This window comes from Vombatus ursinus, unplaced genomic scaffold (assembly GCF_900497805.2).
Source record: "Vombatus ursinus unplaced genomic scaffold, bare-nosed wombat genome assembly UNPS02014798.1, whole genome shotgun sequence".
NCBI classification, from domain to species: domain Eukaryota; kingdom Metazoa; phylum Chordata; class Mammalia; order Diprotodontia; family Vombatidae; genus Vombatus; species Vombatus ursinus.
Window position 1 is genome coordinate 12,554,428 of NW_020954576.1, and position 15,050 is coordinate 12,569,477.

General features: G+C 36.9%; 1 protein-coding gene across 1 annotated transcript in view; it reads left to right on the forward strand.

Moving 5' to 3' along the window:
• The window catches only part of LOC114050041 (ryanodine receptor 2), an 811,539-nt gene that overhangs the window by 498,193 nt on the left and 298,296 nt on the right, over positions 1-15,050 (forward strand). The window contains exons 31-35 of the mRNA XM_027871576.1: positions 1,255-1,607; positions 2,350-2,464; positions 4,077-4,237; positions 6,096-6,255; positions 6,653-6,739. Coding sequence (XP_027727377.1) covers positions 1,255-1,607; positions 2,350-2,464; positions 4,077-4,237; positions 6,096-6,255; positions 6,653-6,739 — 876 coding nt within the window. The remainder of the gene's footprint in view (positions 1-1,254; positions 1,608-2,349; positions 2,465-4,076; positions 4,238-6,095; positions 6,256-6,652; positions 6,740-15,050) is intronic.

Consider the following 15,050-nt stretch of genomic DNA (forward strand, 5'->3'; position numbering starts at 1 on the left):
CACTTCCTTTAAGCCTCTAGTAGGAAAAAATATTTTGTAAGTGAAATGATTAATAATAGGCATTCTACTCCGTAGTAAGAATGATATCATGGTTTCTCCTAACTCATTAAAAATGTAGGATTTAATTGTCTTTTAATATTTCTGCCATTGGTTCAGGAGTAATAACCCTACTTATTCACAATATTGTATTTTACTTATTATAGCCAACCAATGTCAGTATGTGATTTGCCTCTGCTCTTAAGTCCTTTTCCAAATACAGTTATTGATATAGCTATTGATCTCATTGATGAAGAATGACTTATTTCTCTTTTGTAGGCAGTTCCAGGCTCAATTTAATCTATCCTCACTTTTTGTAGTAAGAAGTTAAGTAAAACTTATGTTAACTGCCTAAAACCATTCATCAAATTAATGACAGAACTGAGAATGTATCTCCTGTTCCAGTGATTGAATCAGTTCAGTGAATGAATGAATGTAAAGTCATTTGTTAAGTGCTTTCTCTTTGGTAAGCACTGTGATAAGTACTTGATATACAAATAGAAAGGCAAGACAGTCCTTACTCTCAAAAAACTCACTCCCTAATTCAAGGTGACAGTGCACATAAGCCTCAGCTACAGGGTGGTTGGAAAAGCCCAAAGGACCTCATTGTGCAGCTGATGGGCATATGGTAAGGTCTGTTATTCTAGAGGGTCCAGCAGTAGGGTGAATGTTCAGACCAAGTGGTCTGGAGAACACAGGGGCAGTATAGATTGTGTGGCATGGTCATCTTCCATCTTACTGGAAAGTTTGTAGTTGGTAGTACCCTACTCATCAATACAGTATGAGCAGTCATGTCAACCCTGGAACTGGGGAGCTAGAAGGGCCCAGAATCTAAACTGCTGGGAAAGTTGGGCGTAGGTTTTAGTGCTATAAAGGAACAGGCACTCTGGATTCCCTTTTCTGAGCGTGAGCATGTGGATCTAGCATTAAACAGGAGGAGAAAAGGGGAAAAGAGAAGGGGGATTGGCATTGAAGTTAAGGGGAAGGAAAGGAGGATCCCTATGGGATCAATGCAGAGGAGGGAATTCCTAAGTGAGGTCCACTCTGCCCTCTTGTGCCCAATGGGATCTCAGTGCTCTCTGTTTTGTACCTGTATCCTTTAGAAAAATAATTTAAAGTTTAAGCAGTTTGTGAGGATTGGAAAGTGCAAAAATGCATTTTAATCTTTAAAAAGAAAGAAAAGATGTGATTTAAATTATTGTTATTTTCACTTGTTAGGTGACCAGGATAGACGGCACTATAGACAGCTCTCCATGTTTAAAGGTTACTCAGAAATCTTTCAGTTCACAGAACAGCAGCACAGATATCATGTTTTACCGCCTAAGCATGCCTATTGAGTGTGCAGAAGTGTTCTCCAAAACTGCTGCAGGAGGGCTACCAGGCAACAGCCTATTTGGCCCGAAGAATGACTTGGAGGATTATGATGCGGATTCAGATTTTGAAGTTCTAATGAAGACAGCTCATGGTCATTTGGTGCCTGACAGGGTAGAAAAAGAAAAAGAAGCCACAAAACCAGAGTTCAATAATCACAAAGATTATGCTCAGGAGAAACCTTCTCGTCTGAAACAAAGGTCATTAACACTTAAAGTGTGATTTTAGCTATGTAGTCAGTCTTTGTGAGGGAGGGGAGGTTACAGAAGAACTTAAGGGGTTTTCCAGTCTAATAGCTTATTCACATTTAAGTTAATGCACATTCTTTTAATAACAACAGTAAATTATATATAGCATTTTAAGTTTTGTAAAAGCATTTTATATATATATATATATCATTTGAATCTAATGATAACTCATATTTTGTATAGAATTTTAATGTTGTAAAGCATTTCCCTTAACATATTCCTAAAAACTATTAGGTAGAAATTATTATTTTTGAGAATTATTATGATTGAGAAATTTTTATTATTCTCAATTTAAAAATAAAGAAACTGAGGCTCAGAGAGTTGAACTGATCTGTCCAAAGTCACACAGTCCTTAATTTGTATCAGAGGGATGTTTTCCCTCAAGAAGATATGACTATCATTAGTCTTGATTGAAACCTAAAGTGCATCCATTTAAATAATTGTTTTTATATTTCCAGTTTAACTGTAGCTGATACCATAATGTCGGAAATCTTTTAAGACAATACGGTGATGATTTTCCACCAAGAATTTCAGTGACAAAGATAAAACTTTGGATAATGGTATGGGTGATGTAATTATCTGGGCCAAATGTAATGTTTTGTAGGTTACATGAAAAGTGGATATTCCATCTTTTTCTTGTACAAGCCAGTACTGTGTGACTATGTTCATTCCTCAGTCCTTTAACGCTTTCCAGGTTTATGCTGAGACGGACAAAACCAGATTATAGCACAAGCCATTCTGCAAGACTCACTGAAGATGTTCTTGCAGATGACAGGGATGATTATGATTACTTGATGCAGACCTCTACGGTATGAAGTTGCTATCTTTTGCCGTTTTTATTTTTTCCTTAAATTTATATTTGTTAGTTACTGTGTTGCACATTTTGCTTCCTCAAATTTCAGTAATTTTTTTAAATGATTACTCAGGTTTTTTTTTTCTATTTTAAGAATAAAGTTTTAAGCGTCACTTTTTGTAGCATGTGGATTTGTCTCACCAAGGGGGAAAGCAAATATGATATAGTGAGATTTCTATTTGGGAAAAGATTTTCAGGAGAAAATGAGACTGTTCAGGTTTTATCACATGATTTATTTGGAAAATTATACAATACTACTTGATTTTCAGAGGTACATGTAATCTCTAGTATTCTTCAGCTTGGTCCTTTACCTGAGAAATCTCACTTAGGCTTCTGGGTCTGAATTAGGTAGTTTGCTGTGGAAATAAATAGGAAGGAGTAAATATGAAGATATTAACTAGGAAGAAGCTACAGGATTTGGCAGCTGATTAGATATATAAAGTATGGCAAGGGAAAAAAGGTCAAAGATAGCTCCAAGGTGATGAGCCTGAATCAGTAATGTCATCAACAAAAACAGAGAAATTCTGGGGAATTAGCAGTCTTTTGGGCAAAGATGATGAAGTTAAGTTTGGGGCATGTTGAGTTTGAATTCCCAGGAAGACATTGAACAAAGAGCTGGAAATATGGGACTAGATTTCTGGGGCAAAGTCGGGGGATGGAAATAGTGATTTGAAAGTCATCTGCATAGAAATGAATATTTTTACCATGAGAAGGAGTGAGATCCCCAAGGGAGAGAAATAAGAGAGAAAAGTAGAGAGCAAAGGACAAATCCTAAGAAGACATCCACATTTAAGGAACATTTTGACCTTTATATTTCTAATACATGCATGTAGTAGGAACTTAATAGATATATTTTTATTTGAATTGAATTGAATTGAAGAGGACAAGGAGCCAGTAAAAGACAGATAAGCAGTTGATGAGGTGGTAGAAAAATGGGAATGAAGTGTTATAGTTTTTCATATTTAGTCAAGGGCCACTTTTCCCCTGCCAGTGTATTTGTCTTGACTTCCCTGTTCTAAACCCCAAAATGGAAAAACAGTATCAGTTGTAATATCCCTGTATCTGATTTAGATTCTTACATACTTTAAAAAAAAATCTCAAGATTGGAACAATTTCTTGTATTTTTAAGCAGTGAAATATTTAATTGCTGAGTTAAGAAAAGGAAAATATATTCAAAAGAACTGAAAATTGTACTCTAAAATCACCCTCAAGGAAGAATACATTTGTTCAGGTTTGAAGGTTTCAGAGGCTTGCAGGCAAAGTGGAATAATGATTATATTCCAAATTCATTATACTTGAGAATGAAAAAAAAGGCCACAAATAATTTAGCATATTTCCTTGGATATAAGTCTTTTCCTCTTTCATTATTTCTGATTTATCATACATATATTATTTTGTGAAATTATTACTCTGTTGCTAAAGTACCTTCATCAGGTTAGGCAAACTTTAACAAAAGAAATGAATTGTTTTTAGGCAGATCAAAAGTCGAGACTAAAACTAATGTATTGTCGTAAACCATTTTGTAAACCAATTATCTTTCTGATAATTTATTCTTAATATTTTTACAGTATTATTATTCTGTGAGAATTTTTCCTGGACAAGAACCTGCTAATGTTTGGGTAGGCTGGATTACATCAGATTTCCATCAGTATGACACAGTCTTTGACTTGGACAGAGTTCGGACAGTAACAGTTACTCTGGGAGATGAAAAAGGAAAAGTACATGAAAGGTTGGTTTCTTTTACTTTTATTTGAATTGAATAAAATTTAGTGTAAATTTTGCATGTGTTGGTGAATTCGTACAGTTATCTCTTGAATCTAATGTCCAAGGTAATAGTCATTGAATAGAAACAATTTAACCTGGCTGTTCATATCTGTGTCCCTTTTGGTACCCTTTCCCACAAGTCAAGATTTCGAATCTAAAGAAAATAATATTGTTAAATCAGAGAACATTTATCTGCCGTGGGTAATAATTGTATTTTCAAGTGGCTTTGTACTTGATTGACAATGGGGTGGGAGGTAACAAAAAAATTTATATTCATAATTTTAGGTATTTGTGATGAGTGATTATTAAATATTTAGGGTTAGTTTGACATGCATCTTGGGAAATGGTCAGTCCTGGTGGGGAGAAGAATGTGGAGAAAATGTGGGATAATAGTTTAGAGTAGGTGGCTAGAATTTGAATGGAGACTGAGGAGTAGTGGGTTCTTTTCTCAGCTTTGCCATTGACTCGCTGTGTGGCTTTGGGTAAGTCACTTAATCTTTCTGTGCCATATTTTTTTCCATTTGTAAAAATGAATCAAACTCAAACCAAACCTTCAAAAAAGTGAAGAAGTCTTTATCTTCCTTGCAGAATAAAACAAGAGAAGATCTAACCATTCCCATCCACTTCTGTGCCCATCCGTCCTCTCTGGTCTGCTGGGGCAGGTTTTCTTGGAAAGAGCTCTCCATAGTGTTGCTTCTTTCCTGTACCTCCCAATGTCATTTTCAGTTAATGGGGAACTTAATCCCTGCCGTCATATGAAAGAGCTTGAAAAGTTGTGGGATTAGTGCAATTCTGAAGGAATGCCTTGCTTTAGTATGGGAGCAGGAGCAGCAAACTTCTAGTAGATTTCTCAGGAGAAACCTTTGGCTTTCAGAGATGGCGACCATTTAATGAGTTTCCTATGATAAGAAAATAGCTATTGTAAGGATAGGCCTGCTGAGTGGGAGAGATGATTTTGATGTGTGTGATGGGAGGAGGGGGATTGGAGATGTAGAAGTTATTGGGGAGACAGTCTTATATAGGTGGCACACAGAGAGACAGTCAACTCTTGATTATTCAGAGGCCTATTATCTAATTTGTTGATTATCTAAGCATTTCATTTTAACTCCTCTCCCTCCTCCTGCCTTACTTTTGGCTGTTTTGCTCTGCTTGCACCAGAGAGTAGCAGAAGAAGGGAAAGAAGTCAGCTTTATTGCTTATTACCATCTCTGGCTAATGGTGGGCAAAATGTTAAAACTAATGGCTAAAATCAGTTTTTTCATTGTTGTCACTGGATTTTTTTTTATATCTTTGCAAAGCACATCCCATATTACAGGTGACTGGGAGTTGACTATAGAGGGATTTTGATGTGTAGCCAAATTTCGTTGATCTTGAATATTTGATGGCTTACCCACTAACATAATAAAGCAGTCTTTTTGATAGTATGTAGAAAGAAATACTTCTTGACTCAGAACAAGGAGGAAAGGGCATGAAAATAAAAGTTATTATACTTGTTATTTATGTATAGTTAAACTTTTTTGAACCTCAGAAAAAAATAGTTTGGTTTGAGTTTTTTGAGGGAAGGTGCAGGTCAATTCTTACTTTTCAAACTTGTTGACCTGTCCCTATTAGGTATGAAACTTAGAAGAGTATAAGACCTGATTCAGAATTCCCACTGAAGTCAACAAGTTTTGCTCAGAACCACAGAATCAGGTCCATTATGCACCTATCCCATTACAGCATGCGCTTGTTGCTTGCGCAGCATAATTTAGGTTTAGTGTGCAAGATGTACATGTTTGCTGTATCTGTGGATGTACATAGATTAAATGTCTTTTGAAATTCAGCATCAAACGCAGCAACTGCTATATGGTGTGTGCGGGTGAGAGCATGAGCCCTGGGCAAGGACGCAACAATAATGGATTGGAGATCGGCTGTGTAGTGGATGCCGCCAGTGGGTTGCTTACCTTTACTGCAAATGGCAAGGAACTGAGCACATATTACCAGGTACCTATTTCCTTGCTGACATCACACTTTTAGGGCTTTTATGGAATGTTTGTTCCATTAAAGGAAAATACTCATTTTGAAAGATGTTGATGTTAGTGAAATTGTCTTTATAAAGCAGATTTGAATAATTTTTTAAAATGCGTTAATTCTGCCTATTGATTTAAGTTTTAATGAGAATTATGTCTTGAGGTTTTGAAGGAAAATGTGCTGTAAAACCCCAGGAAACAAACTCATAATAAATAAAAATGCACTCTACAGCTATTTTTGAAAGACACTCAAAAGTATGAGGGACAATTATGCAGTTACTTGCTATGATTTATTCCTTAGTAATTCCAAAAATATATTATCTTAGAATTTCTTGCTGTTTTTTAGTTCTTAAATTTATTTATTATTTTAGGTCGAGCCAAGTACAAAATTATTTCCTGCAGTTTTTGCACAAGCTACAAGCCCTAATGTTTTCCAGTTCGAGTTAGGAAGGATAAAGGTAAGTAAGGGAGCTTCTTTTTATTTTTTAATGAGATTCACAACCAACTGTCTTATCTAGTAGACTTGGGTATTTTATTAGCATTGGGTATAGCAAACTGTCAGTGTCTCCCTCTATAGACCCTCTATTTCATGAGCCCGTCAGCTCCTGAATGCATACATGAAGGCAACAGTTCTCAAACTTTTTTGTCTCACTACCCCTTTACACTCCTAAAAAATAATTGAAGACCTCTTTCCCTTCCTTCACCTCTCCTCCCCATGAGCTTTTGTTTATGTGAATTATGTCTCTATTTACCTGTATCACCAACTGCCTTTTGGACATCTCAATTTGTATATCTCATAGGCATCTCAAACTTAATTGTTCTAAAACAGTACTTGTTATCTTTTCCCTCAAATCCTCCTCTCTTCTCAAGTTTCCTATTACCATCAAGAGTACCATCATCTTCCCAGTCACTTGGATTTACAATTTCAATGTCATCCTGAATTCCTCATTTGGAATCACACCATATATCCAATAAGCTTTAATAGATTAAAATTGCATTAAGATTTTTGGGATCTGCATTATCTAATCTTTTTGTTTTTACCTTTTCATTTATGCCTTCTTCTTCTTCTTCTTTTTTTTTTTTTTGGGTGAAGCAGTCAGGGTTACGTGACTTGCCCAGGGTCACACAGCTAGTAAGTGTCAAGTGTCTGAGTACGGATTTGAACTCAGGTCCTCCTGACTCCAAGGCCAGAGCTCTGTGCACTGTGCCACCTAGCTGCCCCTGTGTCCTCTTCTTTCAATTCACACAGCCACCCTCCTAGTTCAGGCCCTTACCAACTTTTGCTTAAACTTTTGCAATAGCCTTCTTATTGGTGGTTCTACCTCAAGTCTTTAACTTTTCTAACCTGTTCTCCACTTGGCTACCAAAATGATTTTTCTGAAGTGCTAATCTTACCATGTCACCCCCCTATCCAGTAAACCTCAGTAATTTCTTATTACCTCTGAGTTAAAATATAATATCCTCTGTTTGCATTTAAAGTCCTTGATAACCTGGCCCTGTCCTTCCTTTCTAATCTTTTTATACTTTATTTCCCTCTCCACTGTCCATGATTGAGTTACCCTGGCCTATTTGACATTCTTTTCATACAATACTCCATTTCCCAACTCCTTTCCTTTTCACTGACTGTTTCCCATTCCTGGAATGGCTTCCTTCTTCACCTTTGATTTCTAACTTCCCTGGCTTCTTTTAAGACTCAAGTTATATCCTGCTTTCTGCAGGAGGCCTTTCCAAGTCCTTCTAGTACTAGTCCCTTCCAAGTACTTATATCTTATATACATTGACTATTGGTAGATTGACTTCCGCATTAGAATGTAAGCTTGTTTAAAGCAGGGATAATGTTTTTTCCTCTCTGTGTATCCTTACCACTTAGTACAGTACTTGTACCTAATAAGTACTTAATGAATACTTGTTGACTGACTGATCCTCACAACAACCCCTGAAGTAGATGATATTATTATCCATATTTTACAGGAACTTTTTATCTTTGCTAGTATAAACTAGTAGCCTATTCTGGTGACTGAAGTCTGGAGTAGTGGGTTCTAAACTTTTTTCATCATACATTCTTATCAATTTGAAATTTTTAACCATTTACCTTTGTTATTTATTTTTAAATTATTTACATTACTATTGTGCTAATAATTATGAACATCATAAAACTTACACAAAAGTACAAATTGAAAAAAAATGACATAAAGATGTAATAACATTTATTCCAAGAATCAGTAGGGATGCCCTTGACCAGAGGTGGGGAAACTTTTTTGGGTTGGAAGGCCTCATTAATATTTACCTATAATCAAATAAGTCTGTATTCAAGGATCTTCGATTAGATATGCTTAAAAATGTACATTATTTTGAAAAAATCTAACTTAATTTATGTACTTAATAATTTCCAAAAATGAAAACTGTTAATTTTAAAGTTCACTAACCTTTAAATGACTGTTGTGCCTGTTTTTTTTTTTTGGGAAGCATTTGAATATTTGGTTGCAGGATGGAGGTCCACAGTTTCAGTTGATCCTCTGGATGGATATCAGTCATTTGTGACCCTAACGATGTCTTGATTTGGGTTGGGTAGAAGAATGTAGATTCGCAGCAATAAGTGGTTGAAAAGCAAGAAGGCATTTTTCAGGCATGTTGCCAAGGACATGGCATTTGCCGTGGACATGCCAAGGACACTACATTTTTCCGTATTTCAATTGATTCTTTCTTAGCATCAAACAATGACTTTAAAATGTCATCTACTGAGATCTCAATCAATTCCCTTTATAGTTCTTTAGATGCTTTGGTGATACAACTAGCTAAGGTTGAAATGCTAATTTGAGTGTGATGTCATGATTCTCAGTCAGTGAACCTTTCACTGTATTCTCCAGTTAACAAGTCTATAATAGCTGCATATTCTTCAGATGATTCACATATATCATTCTGCTCATCACTGTCCTTTGCTCACTGGGGAAAATGTTCATCTGAAATTTCCTTTTGAAGAAGTGTTTTGAAAAAAGATAGCTTTTTTTTCCAAAATGCTTGGATTTTTTTCTCCACATATCATATATAAACTTAGTTTTACCTTGCAAAGAAATATTCAGATCATTTTTATTTGACAGGATATCATACAGAAATGCAGAATTCCTATAGACATCTTCTTTCATTAATTCACATTGCTGATTCTGTTCTTCATAAAATTTAACTATCTGGTCTCTCAGAGATAAAATTTTAGCTAACACCTGACCCTGTGATAGCCAACATACTTTAGAATGATATGGCAAATCTACACTGCACACTTCAACATTCAGTTTTAGCATGTTACAAAACTGACAATGCCTTGTTCTGTTTGCACAAATATAGTTAACAATACTTATAACTTGTTGCAAAGTATCACTTAAAATAGTAGTTTTAACACAGAGATTTTGCTGATGCAAGATACAGTGAAAAGAAATGAGAGCATCTAGATCTGTTAACACTTTTTTATCTGTGCAATAAACGCTTCATGTTTTCCTGTCGTGGAAGGTGCACCGTCTGTACATATACTCACTGAATTTACCAAATTCAGTCCCACTTCACAACATTTATCTTGGAAGTTGTTGAAGATATCTTTTCCCTGTGTTCTGTTCGCAAGAGTGCCAAAAGCAAGTAACTCTTCATAGTAAAGAAAATCTTCTGTTATGACCTGAATTAAATATAAAACATGTGCTGAGTCAGTAGCATCAGTTGATTTATCCAAAGTGATTGAATAATATATATTTTCCGTTTGAAGTATTGCATGACATTGTTCTGTTAAGTTGAAGGCTAATTCATGTTGCTGATTAGTTATGGTTCTCCTTGAAAGAGGCAGTTGTTTGAACTTTGAAATGTTATTGGGGTCTAAGCGTCCTACAACTTGGACAATTCATTCTTTCACAATTTCTCCATCACTGCATAGCTTCCCTTTTTTCCCGAATAGGTAAGCTACTTTATAAGTTGCTTCAGTGGCATTATTTCCATGTCCTATTGCTGTTTGAAGGAATTGTCTTTGCTTTTGCTTTTCATCTTTTAATTTCTATAATACACCCTTTCGTGCCTCTCCCTCTAATTTAACATCTTTATGGTCCTTATGAGTGTTGTAATGCTGATGAGCATTGAATTTCTTTAATGCTGGTATTGCAGCAAACCATCTTATCTTTAGCAGAAACAAGACAATATTGCAGTTCCCAATCCTCATTAAAAAAATCTGTTTTCTTCCTTCAGCATTCTCTTGGTCTTCTTTGACTCGATGGACTGTTAAGCAGACAGAATTAAAAAATACTTTCAAGCTGTGCAACTGTTCACAAATTCCACTTCAAACAGAAACACAGTGCGCCACTGTCAAAATCAGATAACAGACTATACACTCGACCCCCTAAACTCTCGCCAGCCACTTTGTTGCGGTAGTGGTACCAGTCAAGTGGGAAAAGTTAGAACTAAATAATGAGTGTAGCAGCCGTCAACTTAGACCTTATGGCTTAATAATGTTCTCATTGTGCCAGTCAATCTGGGAGGATTATTTGCTGAAACTTATTTTATTTATTTAAATTTAAAACAAAACTTATTTTAAAATATAAATAAAACTGCCCATTATGGAGGCAGAGAAGATCAGAAGGTGGGGATGAACTACAATATACTTATCTAAGATCTGGAAGTCACCTGAGAGACAGCAATGCTGAACTTTTACCTGGTGCTGAACCAGATGTTGCAAGTAGAAAAACATGACCTGTGGAAGAACAAACAAATGAGGAATGTTTAGGAATTTTGCCTTTGGGAACTTCGGAGTCTTGGTTCTCTTCTAGTCTGGTGCTGCTGGAGGCCATCTAGCTTCTTCTGAGCCTGGCTTAGCACCCAAACCACCTTCAGGGCCTGCCTTGCTGGATCCTAGTGCATGTCCTTTCAGAGATCGTGGAGTCTGTGTTTGAGTGGTTTCTGTTCTGCGTCTTCCAGGCCAATCTCACTTTGGCCTTATTACTCCCAAGCTGCTGTAGCTTCTGCTCATGCACTTATAGAAATTTCTAGGAATCTTACAGCCCAAAAAGCTGAGGATATTCCCTACTTGGTCAGCAAGAAGACAACCTCCAGTTTGGTGAAAGTTTAATTGTCACAGAAAAGGCTGTGAAGAAGGAGAGGGGACTGCCTGCCCTCAGTCTGATTTTTCCACATAGCACTTTAGGAAGGGGCCTTTGATCTCTTCTGTAAGTAAATAGCGGAGAATGAGATCCTCCTGATTTTTTCCTGGCAACTACATGTTCTTCTACCTGCTGGACACTGCCTTGTTCCTGCTATTCCTGGAGTAGTTCCCGAATTGGCCTGCATCCTGAAGAGGCAAGACATCTCTAAGGCAATCAATTTTGCCCTGTAGTTGTGTGAATTTCCTGGACAACTGTGTTGACTGGAAAAGCAGCTGGCTATGCTGATGGTCTTTCTTCTTGTTCCTTACCAAAAAGAAATATTCTGTGGTACCTGACCTGTAGTCAGTGGTGAAACGTGGGCTGTAGGACATAATGCAGGAGCTCCTGAACTACTGGATATACACCTTCATAAGGAAGAGAATGTCAGAGTTTCTCAAAGCAAAGAGGAGGCAGCCACTAAGGGGCCAGAAGTAGGGCATAGGCTTCTCACTCAACATCAAGAAGATAAGTGTCGGAAGACCCAAGAGGGAGCTACGTCAGCCTGAGGGCAGTGAGGAAACGCTTTATGCTACAAGCACAGAGAAGAAGAGGAGGAAAAGGAAGAAAAAGCCAAATGAGCATCAGCCATCGCCTGGGGTCAATGGCATGGGGCCAGCCTATGTCTGGCCTCACAGTGCCGTGAGGATCAGGCTGCTGACGCTGACACAGTGACTGATAAGAGGAGTTGCAGAAACCTTAGTTAGTAGTGAATAGGGCCTTAAAGAACCCAGTGTCAGACTGTCAGGGTCAAATAAGGAAAAGTCTGAATGGAAAGAGGAAATATGGGTCTGAGGCTGCCACCACAGCCATCCCCTCATGGACAAAGGCCAAAATGTCACCAGTGAATGGAAGCCCTAGTCCCAGGTCAAGGCCTGAGGAAGCTGAAGGAGCCTAAGGGTAGCAAAGTGAGTCAAGAACTCCAGAGGCGTTATTACTTTTTACCATAACTTTAATAAACCAGTGTCTCTGTAGAAAACATAAAAGAACATTACTATCCTGATGTAGATGGTGCAGATCTATATATCTAGTCTTTTCCCCCTGAATGCCAGTCCCACATGACTAATTGCTGATAGGACATTTCAAACTAGATGTCCTGAAGATATCACAAATTCAGACTATTGAAAACTGAACTCATTATTTTCACCCCAAAGCTAACCCTCTTCCAAAGTACCATCATTCTTTCAGTCTCTTAGGTTCTTAACTAAGGCATCATCCTTGTCCAATGATTTTTCTGCTTCTACTTCTAAAACATCTTTCATTACCTATCCTTTTTCTCTACTCCTATAACTATCACTTTATTTCAGACTTTCTTCATATCTCATCTAGATTATTACAATAGCCTCCTAATTGCTTTTCTTACCTTATCTCCCCACTGTAGTCTCTTTTCCATTGTGCATTATGTTTGAAGGCATGATGCCAGGTTAATAGGTGCTTGGTAAATACTTGTTGGTTGATTTATCTCCTTGCTAGAAGACTTCCAGTTATAGGAAACTTAGAACCTATTGAGACATCATATTGCACCTTTGAACTTCTTAAGAAGTTTTTTTTTCCTAACATCAATGTCTAATATCCTTCTCTATAGGTTCTACCTTTGGTTTCTATTTCTTTCTTCTGAGACTCAGCCAAACAAAAACCCATCAAAATTGAGAATTATTTCAGTGGAATAGGTTAAGTATTCAAGACACTACAGTAGTCAATGACTATAGTAATCTATTCTTTGATAAATCCGAAGACCCCAGCTTCTGGGATAAGGACTCACTCTTTGATAGAAAACTGCTGGGAAAACTGGAAAAGAATATGGCAGAAACTAGGCATAGATAGATTAAAATCTCATTCCATATACCAAAATAAAGCCAATATGGGTTCATGATTTAGATATAAAGGCTGATACTGTAAGCAAACTGGGAGAGCAAAGAAAAGTTTACCTATCAGATCTATGAAGAACAGAAGAATTCGTGACCAAACAGGAGATAGAGAACATTATGAAATGCAGAATGGATAACTTTGATTACATTAAATTGAAAAGTTTTTGCACAAACAAAGCCAATGCAACCAAGATTAGAAGGAAAGAAAATTAAGAAAGAAGTTTTACAACCAGTCTCTCTGATAAGGGCCTCATTTCTAAAATATTTAGAGAATAAAGTAAAATTTATAAGAATACAAGTCATTCTCCAATTGATAAATGGTCAAAGGATATGAACAGGCAGTTTTCAGATGAAGAAATTAAAGCCATCTATAGTCATATGAAAAAATGCTCTAAATCACTATTGATTAGAGAAATGCAAATCAAAACAGCTCTGAGGTACCACATCACACCTATCAGATTGGCCAACATGACAAAACAGGAAAATGATAAATGTTGGAGAAGAAGTGGGAAAATTGGAACACTAACACATTGTTGGTAGAGTTGTGAAATGACCCAACTATTTTGAAGAGCAGTTTGGAACTATGCCCAAAGGGCTATAAAAATATGCATACCCTTTGACCTAGCAATAGCACTTCTAGGGCTATACCCCAAAGAAATCATACAAATGGGAAAAGAACCCACATGTACAAAAATATTTATAGCAGCTTTTTTTGTGGTGGCAAAGAATTGGAAATTGAGAGGATGCCCATCAGTTGGGGAATAGCTGAACAAGTTGTGGCATATGAATGTAATGCAATACTCTTGTGCTATAAGAAATGATGAACAGGCTGACTTCAGAAAAACCTGGAAGGACTTGTATGGTCTGATGCTGAGTGAAATAGCAGAAGAAGGAGAAGGTTGTACATAGTAACAGCCACGTTGTGCAATGACTAATATTGATAGACTTAACCTTTTTCAGCAATACAAGAATCTAAGACATCTCCAAAGGTCTCATGATGGAAAATGCTATCCACACCCAAAGAAAGAACTATGGAGTTTGAATGCAGATTGAAGCATACTATTTGCTATTTTTTTTCTTCTGTTGTGTTTTGTTTCCTCTTTCTGGTGGTTCCTCCTATTGGTTCTAATCCTTCCTTACAACATCACTAATGTGAAAATATGTGTGATAGAAATGTGTATGTATAGCCTATATCAGATTGCATGCTGTCTTGGGGAGGGGGGTCAGGAGGGAGGGGGAGAAAAATTTAAAACTCAAAAATTTATGGAAGTGATGGTTGATAAATCAAAATAAATTAATTTTAAAATTGAGGATCATTTTCTATATTCAATTAAATTAATGTTTGTTATAAAAACAAAGATAAAAATTTATGGCTTCTGCCCTCGAAGAACTTATAATCTAATAGGATTTGAGCCCCAGTTCTGTCACAAGCAGGCAGCTCGGTGGCATGATGTGTAGTGTACCAGGCCTGGAGTCAGGAAGGCTCATCTTACTGAGTTCAAATCTGGCCTCAACACTTGCTATCTGTGTCACCCTGAGCAAGTCACTTAAATCAATTTCCTCATCTGTAAAATGAGCTAGAGAAAGAAATGGCAAACCCACTCTAGTATCTTTGCCAAGAAGATATCAAGTGGAGCTATGAAGAGCCAGACGTGACTTAAAGATGACTGACATCTGTCACAACATGTGTCTCTAGTCAGATATTTAACCTGAGTGCCACTTGACCCACTTTCAAA